General features: G+C 26.3%; 1 protein-coding gene across 9 annotated transcripts in view; it reads right to left on the bottom strand.

Annotated features, from left to right (window-relative positions):
• The window catches only part of LOC131678338 (putative uncharacterized protein DDB_G0282133), a 2,723,618-nt gene that overhangs the window by 1,390,604 nt on the left and 1,320,605 nt on the right, over positions 1 to 12,409 (bottom strand). For all 9 annotated transcript variants that reach the window (XR_009303629.1, XM_058958408.1, XM_058958411.1 and 6 more), the window contains one exon: positions 4,374 to 4,511. Coding sequence is in view for 8 of the 9 variants with exons in the window: in XM_058958408.1 (XP_058814391.1) it covers positions 4,374 to 4,511 (138 nt within the window). In the remaining variant the exon portion in view is untranslated. The remainder of the gene's footprint in view (positions 1 to 4,373; positions 4,512 to 12,409) is intronic.

Below are 12,409 nucleotides of genomic sequence, written 5' to 3'. Positions count from 1 at the left end.
GCAGACCTAGCGAAAAGGGGAGCATTGCGGGGAGACTTTTACCATAGAAATCTTGAATCGCAAGATTTTGATCCAATGCTTAAAAACCTCGCTCTAGAATCTTGGCAACAAGCATGGTCTAAAAGTCAATTGGGCAGATACTGTTACAGTATCCTGCCAACCGTGAAGCTAAATCCCTGGTTCGCTCATATAGACTGCAATAGAATGTTTATAAAAACATCACGGTGTGTTTGGTAGAACAATTTTATTCAAAAAAAATCGGCATCGCCAAAACTTCAGCATGTGATAGAATGCGCTTTTCCCTTTCATTTGAAAGCAAAATTAAAATATTCTAGCGGGGGCTCCAGAACAACTTTTTATTTTGAAGTTTTTTTGTTTGAAAACTTAAGTTTTTCAATGAAGCTGGTTCACATTTTTGCCCCTAGGTAGTACTTTAGACATTCAAATATTACCAAAAGTGAGAATCTGATGGACAATTTCATTGTGTACAAATTTGTTTAAAACTACATCGTGATCTAAAATCGCCAGAGAAAGATATTAAATTTTTATCAAAGTTTCTAGATTCGCACGGGGCCTTGGTTAAGAAGCTTTGTTCCAAAAACATTTTTATTTGTAAAAAAAATGGATTGCCTTATTTTAACAGTGTGCTCAGAAGAACCTGAATGCTAACAAAGTCCCACCTTTAAGCGTAAAAAACATAATTCCAGATTCCACCGTTTTATGCGCACCAATGATATTTTAGGAGCATTGAGATATAGAGAAGAGTAGATAAAATTTGAACAAAATTAAGACTCTTTTGAAAGATGCTGGGCAATGTAGAAAAATGAAACAATTTTTTTCTGTGACAGATATACAGTAAAGACCCGTTTTTATCAGCCCCTTGGCGAATTTTAAGCTGATAAAACAGGGACATTGATAAAATCAAGACATATATTTTTCTGTCTTTTTAATAAACCGAAGCTCTTAAAATATTCTTCCTTGTTCCTTTTCTGATTATTTACTTTAAGTTCCCCTTAAGGGGATCTGATAGCGCAAAATTAAAAAAAAAATAATATTTTTATTTTTGCATTTTTCGGATCTCTAAGATAAGCAATATAAGAAAGGATTTACTCGAATTCAACTTGGTTCGTCTGCTAGAGCCCATTAAACTACCAACTATCAATTTCCATATGAAGCTGATAAAATGGGGTCAAAAATCTGATAAAATCGGGGGTAGATAAAATCGGGGCTGATAAAATCGGGTGCTGATAAAATCGGGTCTCCACTGTATTTGTTTCTTCTTTTTTTCTTCACTCATTCTGGAGTATGCTTGATGTAACCTTGAATCCACCTTTTTGCTCGTTAGCATCTTGTGGGATATATTTGGCCTAAATTTTAACTTTATATTTGATCAAACTCGATTAGATATTCACTCATTTGATTTGATTTCGAGTGAGAATCCTCATTGACAGTTTCATGAAGGATAGATAAATAATTCGATGAGATTTATGTTCAAGTTGGGTAACTTTTGGGAATCGCTGTACATTGAACAGAAATCGCAATACTAATTGAGAAATAAAGGTTTTGTCTCTCAATACAAAAGTAGATATAGAAAGTATCACCTTTACCCGAAAGACGTGTTGCGGTTAGTGTCTCTAGATTCTGACCTGAACTGGCAACTCTGTCTTCTTGATATGTTGTCAGTGCTCTTATCCCATATTATGAGGTAAATCTTCAATAAACAGACTTGTATTACTTGAATGTATGGTACAGCCTGATATTTTCTTGTTCGTTTTCTGTTGTGATCCGTGTACAACGAGTAACGACTCCGGAATTTCTTCTTAAAGGAAATTATGGAACATGGTTTTATTCTTTTTTCTAAGATTATGTGAAGTGTGCTCGATTTGGAAATTAAATTTGAGGACAAGCAAAAATCTGCATCTATAAATTTTGGTAAATCTACCCCAAAAGATAACAAATATGGATCCAAAACTCAAAGAGCTTTTTTTCTTTTACAATCATCTTTCTTTTAATGTTGATAAAGACAAACAGGATTCTCAACCCAAAATTGCAATAAAATCCGTCGTTTATTACAATGACTCGAACTGTGTACTTTAGTTCATTCAAATAAGTGTCATTTTCGCCCAAGACCCGAAGAAATCTGAAAATATATTTTTTCTGCTCAGAATGGGACTTTGTATACATTGAAATTTATCTGAATTTACTGTTCATTTAAACCCAACATTTTTTTGTAAGTCCTTGTTAATCCATAGGCACCGCGCACACCTAAAGCTGGTAAAATTGTAATAACTTTCTCGGATGATTTAATATCGATTTATAGCATTATACGAAGTTGTAGACAATGGGATTGTTCATCAGATTATCACTTTTAGTATTTTTTGAATGTCTTTACTGCCAATAAATGCAATGTGGATAGGAACGTGGGACTGATTTACGATTATGGGCAGTATAGTGCCAATTAGTAGCAAAAATTCGAATTAATTTCATTAAAAAACTTAAGTTTTCAATCAAAAAATTTAAAATAAAAAGTTGTTCTAAACCCCCCGACAGAATATTTTAATTTTACTTTCAAATGAAAGGGAAAAGTCCATTCTTTCATATCCCGAAGTGTTACAGATGCCGATTTTTTTTGAAAAAGTTGTTCGACAACGACACCGTGACATGTCCAGATTAATATCAAACTACTATACTCAGAATTTTCATCTTTACAGAATCAACATTGTAGACTCCAATCTATGCCAATGCGGAATGGACATTGCACACATTGATCATCTTACTTGGGTTTGCAATCGCTATAAAGATACTCGAATATGGATGACCTCCGAACTAATACGATTACGAAAGCAACCGAATACACCCATAAGAGACATTTTAAACACCATGGATGTGCCATACATGAAACTACTCAATGAATTCATTATTAGATCAAAAATGATGTTATAGTTGTTAGGTTTCTCTCTTCTTTACTCCCCTGTTCTTTCTCTTCCTGATTGTGAAACACAAATCCTCCCTCAATATTAAAAACTAGTCGTAATATGTCGTTGTGAAATATAATAATTTAAGATTTTCGGCTCTATTATGGTTAACCAGTGCGCCCAATAAAAAAAAAATCTGTATTCGCTTATGTTGAAGTAACAAGTATGTTTTTGATTGCTTTATTTTGCCCAAAATCCTGACCGACCGCTATTTTTTCTTTAATATATGAGGGAAAATTAAGAAAAAAGTTCAATAAACTCCAGTAGCAGTAGTCGCACTAAAACAAAATGTCCCAACGACCGAAAATGCATTCCATTACCTTTAAAATTCAACATATTATTTCACATCGATGCACTACCAGGATTTTACTGAATATACTTTTTTGAAAGGTGAAATACATTTTTTACTGTAACTCGAAAACTGCCCGACCGTAAATTTTTTGGACTTCTTTTTTGGATTCAGCACACGATTTTACATTAAAAACGACCACCAGCTTATTAAGTTCAAAAATGCTGTAAACTAGTGTTATTGTATAAGCAAACACAACCTGAATGGTCTTAAGGTTATATACAACGTTGGAACACAAAAAATCGAAAATTTTTATTAAATATTCTGAAAGTACATAACTTTGAAAATATCTGTGCGAAATTTCATCCAGATCTGACCACTAGATTTCAAACTACAGCCGTTCGCAGCGCGCTGGTTCTTCCGCGTATGAAGTGAACACAAAACTTTAAACGCAATTATCTTGGAACTAAGTTGTTTGAAAAGTACTGTAGCGATGCATGTGATAATTTTCATTTTTTTGTTTGAATTGTTTGTATTTACATTTTCGTGTACTTGAACGGTTCTTTTTTCATCCAAAAAATTTTAATTCTTTGCCATGAATTTTCGTTTAAAATTTTGAACACCACGAAACTCAATTTTTTGGTTAACATGTTTTTTGCAGGAAATTTTTTTATTAGGAAACTGAGCCGTTCAAGTACACCACAATACATTGTTCTTCAATAATCTTTTTACTGTTTTGATTTCAGTTGAGCGGTTCGGCTTAGAGAGCGTTCACCGCAAACCTCTGCCAAAAAAACTCGCTACGGGGGATGGGCCATAACTCCGCCAACCTTCAATATTTTTTTAATTCAACTTTTTTTTCGAACTTTGATAGCGCCTCCAAAGATCTGTCTTTTGCTTTTTCAAAAAAAAAAAAAATAAAACGGTTTAAAAAAATCACGAACTTAGCTCACTTTTTCGGAACAACTTTGTATATAACCCCTTAACGAGAAATAAAATCATTTGTAGCAGATCAGTGGGGAAATAATCATACTGTGTGAAATAATGTCATGATAACATAAGTTTAAATTTTTACTTTTAGATAGTAATGCTAAATACTAACTACTCACATATACTTCCTCCCATTGAGAGACATATCGCACTAAGCGAGAAAGCCTCAGTAGTCTCACCAAAGATAAAAGCTTCGCCAATCTGAGTATACGCAAAGCTCTTCCAGCGTGAAGAATTTGAAATGAATCAGAAAAGTCCTGTAACAAGAAGAAAAAAAATAGTTTGTATTACACTCGCAAACGCGTTATTCCACTATATTATATCAAATGGCAATGAATTTAAGGAACTACACTTGTACTGTTACATAGTACATAAACACTGCGAAATAAGTTTATTTATTTATTAACTTCATCTTTGACGCAGAGCGTCATACAGACTGTTATTTAAACTAATTACATATGTACGTTTTATCACAAAAGTCACTGCATATCACATTTACATTACATTTCATATGCATAACCTTACATATACATTAACACTTATTCAGCAGGTTCCCATACATTAAATTTCTCGTGAAATGTCCGAAAGCAAGTCCCTCTCGGCCAAGTTGACGGTGACAATGCAGCATTTCTCAGTATCAAATCTACTTCAACCTTGAACGAAATGAAAGGCAGCGAAGCTACTTCTTTCCAGTCCGGCACAAGTTTTTTCACAACGGCAGGGTTCTTTCCGAGCGATTTTGTTACCATATCCGCGATGTTCCTTTCAGTAACTGAATTTTTAGCTCTCGTGAAGAATAGCCAGCAGAGTTTAGCGGATGAGCTGGGTAACGAGCTTGACAAATTACCAAGACGAGAAACATTTCTGGAGCCATGCTGCATTTGGGTTGATGAGAACGGCGACGATTGATTTGAAGGAGAGCTTGCTTCTGTAAACGATTGGGTAACTTCGTACGATCTGCCAGCAATCATTTCATTAATTGCCGCAACCTGTTCCTTTAGTTGACGTACCTCTTCAAATAAATCTAATGCACGGTTTTCGATTTGTGGTTTAGTGTGAACAGAAACAATAGCAGGTCGAACGGGTGCAAAGCTGGAAGACTGCGATAGCAACTTGCGTTCCTCAGAAAATGCCTCAAATCGGCGAACATCGATCATGATATCGGTGCAAGGCGTGCACATCCATAAGATATTCCGCTGCTGTGTACAGCTAAGCGCCTCCTGCACCGAGAGGGCAACATATTCAGCATGGTATTCGTCGGAGCAAAAGCCTTTACAAGTAACAGGTTTCGTCCGATTCAATATTTAACAAACATTGGTTGCATATCATTTTGCTTTTTCCGAGGAGTTCACACACAGCAGCAATCAAGCGATCGGTACCTAGTATTCTGGTCGTTTGTTTCAGCAATGTAGGTAGTGGTGAGTGATAATGGCACCGGCAGTTTTATTCACTTAAGACACTGAACTTAACGTAGCTAATTTGTCCTCGGTGATGATCGTTTAGGCAAAACTAATTATATTAACTGTAGCAAAACCACTAAGTTAACCTACGTAAACGTACAAAATACAAAACTCGCGCCGTTATCCAGAATAAATCGATGAAAATAACACAGCAGAAACGGAGGCAAAACAGCGTTACGGTAAACACACACATATATTGACTTCGCTATCATGGATACATATAAATCATAGTCGAAAGTATAGCATTCATATTTTGAAGTGCTTTGTAACGTAATTCTAAATTTTAATTGCAATTTGTAATAACATAACGGAATTGGTAAAGCAAAATATTTTCTTAAAATTTCATGATTATAAATTTCACAGTCTCTCAAAAACAGTTTTGGAAAACGCTTTTAATCCACCTAATAGTGTGATGAGATTTCTTATAATAATCAATTGTGCGATTGAGAACAATAGCCTGTCCACGCTGACGAAGTCGACTAATAAATCGACATAAAATGATTTATGCTGTGTGCCGTGTTTATGAATGATTTACATGAACAAAAAAAAATCTCGCAACCTACACCCCCAAGCGTCGTACCAAATCATTAAATATGACACTGTTCAAATTTGAGCGAAATCGGTTAACCATAAACCCTCCCCCACAGAGCTTAAATTTTGTAGGATTTTTGGCCAAAATCTATAGGGAAACACTCGCAGTTCACAAAATCACTTCTAGAGGTCGCTGTAAACATCCGAACAAGGACCTATGTTTATGTTTATGTTTATGTTTATGTTTATGTTTATGTTTATGTTTATGTTTATGTTTATGTTTATGTTTATGTTTATGTTTATGTTTATGTTTATGTTTATGTTTATGTTTATGTTTATGTTTATGTTTATGTTTATGTTTATGTTTATGTTTATGTTTATGTTTATGTTTATGTTTATGTTTATGTTTATGTTTATGTTTATGTTTATGTTTATGTTTATGTTTATGTTTATGTTTATGTTTATGTTTATGTTTATGTTTATGTTTATGTTTATGTTTATGTTTATGTTTATGTTTATGTTTATGTTTATGTTTATGTTTATGTTTATGTTTATGTTTATGTTTATGTTTATGTTTATGTTTATGTTTATGTTTATGTTTATGTTTATGTTTATGTTTATGTTTATGTTTATGTTTATGTTTATGTTTATGTTTATGTTTATGTTTATGTTTATGTTTATGTTTATGTTTATGTTTATGTTTATGTTTATGTTTATGTTTATGTTTATGTTTATGTTTATGTTTATGTTTATGTTTATGTTTATGTTTATGTTTATGTTTATGTTTATGTTTATGTTTATGTTTATGTTTATGTTTATGTTTATGTTTATGTTTATGTTTATGTTTATGTTTATGTTTATGTTTATGTTTATGTTTATGTTTATGTTTATGTTTATGTTTATGTTTATGTTTATGTTTATGTTTATGTTTATGTTTATGTTTATGTTTATGTTTATGTTTATGTTTATGTTTATGTTTATGTTTATGTTTATGTTTATGTTTATGTTTATGTTTATGTTTATGTTTATGTTTATGTTTATGTTTATGTTTATGTTTATGTTTATGTTTATGTTTATGTTTATGTTTATGTTTATGTTTATGTTTATGTTTATGTTTATGTTTATGTTTATGTTTATGTTTATGTTTATGTTTATGTTTATGTTTATGTTTATGTTTATGTTTATGTTTATGTTTATGTTTATGTTTATGTTTATGTTTATGTTTATGTTTATGTTTATGTTTATGTTTATGTTTATGTTTATGTTTATGTTTATGTTTATGTTTATGTTTATGTTTATGTTTATGTTTATGTTTATGTTTATGTTTATGTTTATGTTTATGTTTATGTTTATGTTTATGTTTATGTTTATGTTTATGTTTATGTTTATGTTTATGTTTATGTTTATGTTTATGTTTATGTTTATGTTTATGTTTATGTTTATGTTTATGTTTATGTTTATGTTTATGTTTATGTTTATGTTTATGTTTATGTTTATGTTTATGTTTATGTTTATGTTTATGTTTATGTTTATGTTTATGTTTATGTTTATGTTTATGTTTATGTTTATGTTTATGTTTATGTTTATGTTTATGTTTATGTTTATGTTTATGTTTATGTTTATGTTTATGTTTATGTTTATGTTTATGTTTATGTTTATGTTTATGTTTATGTTTATGTTTATGTTTATGTTTATGTTTATGTTTATGTTTATGTTTATGTTTATGTTTATGTTTATGTTTATGTTTATGTTTATGTTTATGTTTATGTTTATGTTTATGTTTATGTTTATGTTTATGTTTATGTTTATGTTTATGTTTATGTTTATGTTTATGTTTATGTTTATGTTTATGTTTATGTTTATGTTTATGTTTATGTTTATGTTTATGTTTATGTTTATGTTTATGTTTATGTTTATGTTTATGTTTATGTTTATGTTTATGTTTATGTTTATGTTTATGTTTATGTTTATGTTTATGTTTTGTTTATGTTTATGTTTATGTTTATGTTTATGTTTATGTTTATGTTTATGTTTATGTTTATGTTTATGTTTATGTTTATGTTTATGTTTATGTTTATGTTTATGTTTATGTTTATGTTTATGTTTATGTTTATGTTTATGTTTATGTTTATGTTTATGTTTATGTTATGTTTATGTTTATGTTTATGTTTATGTTTATGTTTATGTTTATGTTTATGTTTATGTTTATGTTTATGTTTATGTTTATGTTTATGTTTATGTTATTTATGTTTATGTTTATGTTTATGTTTATGTTTATGTTTATGTTTATGTTTATGTTTATGTTTATGTTTATGTTTATGTTTATGTTTATGTTTATGTTTATGTTTATGTTTATGTTTATGTTTATGTTTATGTTTATGTTTATGTTTATGTTTATGTTTATGTTTATGTTTATGTTTATGTTTATGTTTATGTTTATGTTTATGTTTATGTTTATGTTTATGTTTATGTTTATGTTTATGTTTATGTTTATGTTTATGTTTATGTTATGTTTATGTTTATGTTTATGTTTATGTTTATGTTTATGTTTATGTTTATGTTTATGTTTATGTTTATGTTTATGTTTATGTTTATGTTTATGTTTATGTTTATGTTTATGTTTATGTTTATGTTTATGTTTATGTTTATGTTTATGTTTATGTTTATGTTTATGTTTATGTTTATGTTTATGTTTATGTTTATGTTTATGTTTATGTTTATGTTTATGTTTATGTTTATGTTTATGTTTATGTTATGTTTATGTTTATGTTTATGTTTATGTTTATGTTTATGTTTATGTTTATGTTTATGTTTATGTTTATGTTTATGTTTATGTTTATGTTTATGTTTATGTTTATGTTTATGTTTATGTTTATGTTTATGTTTATGTTTATGTTTATGTTTATGTTTATGTTTATGTTTATGTTTATGTTTATGTTTATGTTTATGTTTATGTTTATGTTTATGTTTATGTTTATGTTTTATGTTTATGTTTATGTTTGTTTATGTTTATGTTTATGTTTATGTTTATGTTTATGTTTATGTTTATGTTTATGTTTATGTTTATGTTTATGTTTATGTTTATGTTTATGTTTGTTTATGTTTATGTTTATGTTTATGTTTATGTTTTGTTTATGTTTATGTTTATGTTTATGTTTATGTTTATGTTTATGTTTATGTTTATGTTTATGTTTATGTTTATGTTTATGTTTATGTTTATGTTTATGTTTATGTTTATGTTTATGTTTATGTTTATGTTTATGTTTATGTTTATGTTTATGTTTATGTTTATGTTTATGTTTATGTTTATGTTTATGTTTATGTTTATGTTTATGTTTATGTTTATGTTTATGTTTATGTTTATGTTTATGTTTATGTTTATGTTTATGTTTATGTTTATGTTTATGTTTATGTTTATGTTTATGTTTATGTTTATGTTTATGTTTATGTTTATGTTTATGTTTATGTTTATGTTTATGTTTATGTTTATGTTTATGTTTATGTTTATGTTTATGTTTATGTTTATGTTTATGTTTATGTTTATGTTTATGTTTATGTTTATGTTATGTTTATGTTTATGTTTATGTTTATGTTTATGTTTATGTTTATGTTTATGTTTATGTTTATGTTTATGTTTATGTTTATGTTTATGTTTATGTTTTGTATGTTTATGTTTATGTTTATGTTTATGTTTATGTTTATGTTTATGTTTATGTTTATGTTTATGTTTATGTTTATGTTTATGTTTATGTTTATGTTTATGTTTATGTTTATGTTTATGTTTATGTTTATGTTTATGTTTATGTTTATGTTTATGTTTATGTTTATGTTTATGTTTATGTTTATGTTTATGTTTATGTTTATGTTTATGTTTTGTTTATGTTTATGTTTATGTTTATGTTTATGTTATGTTTATGTTTATGTTTATGTTTATGTTATGTTTATGTTTATGTTTATGTTTATGTTTATGTTTATGTTTATGTTTATGTTTATGTTTATGTTTATGTTTATGTTTATGTTTATGTTTATGTTTATGTTTATGTTTATGTTTATGTTTTATGTTTATGTTTATGTTTATGTTATGTTTATGTTTATGTTTATGTTTATGTTTATGTTTATGTTTATGTTTATGTTTATGTTTTGTTTATGTTTATGTTTATGTTTATGTTTATGTTTATGTTTATGTTTATGTTTATGTTTATGTTTATGTTTATGTTTATGTTTATGTTTATGTTTATGTTTATGTTTATGTTTATGTTTATGTTTATGTTTTATGTTTATGTTTATGTTTATGTTTATGTTTATGTTTATGTTTATGTTTATGTTATGTTTATGTTTATGTTTAGTTTATGTTTATGTTTATGTTTATGTTTATGTTTATGTTTATGTTTATGTTTATGTTTATGTTTATGTTTATGTTTATGTTTATGTTTATGTTTATGTTTATGTTTATGTTTATGTTTTTGTTATGTTTATGTTATGTTATGTTATGTTTATGTTTATGTTTATGTTTATGTTTATGTTTATGTTTATGTTATGTTTATGTTTATGTTTATGTTTATGTTTATGTTTATGTTTATGTTTATGTTTATGTTTATGTTTATGTTTATGTTTATGTTTATGTTTATGTTTATGTTTATGTTTTTGTTTATGTTATGTTTATGTTTATGTTTATGTTTTTGTTTATGTTTATGTTTATGTTTATGTTTATGTTTATGTTTATGTTTATGTTTATGTTTATGTTTATGTTTATGTTTATGTTTATGTTTATGTTTATGTTATGTTTATGTTTATGTTTATGTTATGTTTATGTTTATGTTTATGTTTATGTTTATGTTTATGTTTATGTTTATGTTTATGTTTATGTTTATGTTTATGTTTATGTTTATGTTTATGTTTATGTTTATGTTTATGTTTATGTTTATGTTTATGTTTATGTTTTTGTTATGTTTATGTTTGTTATGTTTATGTTTATGTTTATGTTTATGTTTATGTTTATGTTTATGTTTATGTTTATGTTTATGTTTTATGTTTATGTTTATGTTTATGTTTATGTTTATGTTTATGTTTATGTTTATGTTTATGTTTATGTTTATGTTTATGTTTATGTTTATGTTTATGTTTATGTTTATGTTTATGTTTATGTTTATGTTTATGTTTATGTTTATGTTTATGTTTATGTTTATGTTTATGTTTATGTTTATGTTTATGTTTATGTTTATGTTTATGTTTATGTTTATGTTATGTTTATGTTTATGTTTATGTTTATGTTTATGTTTATGTTTATGTTATGTTTATGTTTATGTTTATGTTTATGTTTATGTTTATGTTTATGTTTATGTTTATGTTTATGTTTATGTTTATGTTTATGTTTATGTTTATGTTTATGTTTATGTTTATGTTTATGTTTATGTTTATGTTTATGTTTATGTTTATGTTTATGTTTATGTTTATGTTTATGTTATGTTTATGTTTATGTTTATGTTTATGTTATGTTTATGTTTATGTTTATGTTTATGTTTATGTTTATGTTTATGTTTATGTTTATGTTTATGTTTATGTTTATGTTTATGTTTATGTTTATGTTTATGTTTATGTTATGTTATGTTTATGTTTATGTTTATGTTTATGTTTATGTTTATGTTTATGTTTATGTTTATGTTTATGTGTTTATGTTTATGTTTATGTTTATGTTTATGTTATGTTTATGTTATGTTTATGTTTATGTTTATGTTTATGTTTATGTTTATGTTTATGTTTATGTTTATGTTTATGTTTATGTTTATGTTTATGTTTATGTTTATGTTTATGTTTATGTTTTGTTTATGTTTATGTTTATGTTTATGTTTATGTTTATGTTTATGTTTATGTTTATGTTTATGTTTATGTTTATGTTTATGTTTATGTTTTGTTATGTTTATGTTTATGTTTATGTTTATGTTTATGTTTATGTTTATGTTTATGTTTATGTTTATGTTATGTTTATGTTTATGTTTATGTTTATGTTTATGTTTATGTTTTGTTTATGTTTATGTTTATGTTTATGTTTATGTTTATGTTTATGTTTATGTTTATGTTTATGTTTATGTTTATGTTATGTTTATGTTTATGTTTATGTTTATGTTTATGTTTATGTTTATGTTTATGTTATGTTTATGTTTATG

Source organism: Topomyia yanbarensis, chromosome 2 (assembly GCF_030247195.1).
Source record: "Topomyia yanbarensis strain Yona2022 chromosome 2, ASM3024719v1, whole genome shotgun sequence".
Taxonomy (NCBI): Eukaryota; Metazoa; Arthropoda; class Insecta; order Diptera; family Culicidae; genus Topomyia; species Topomyia yanbarensis.
Note: the sequence above shows the minus strand (reverse complement) of the source record. Positions and strands in the feature narration are given on the sequence as shown.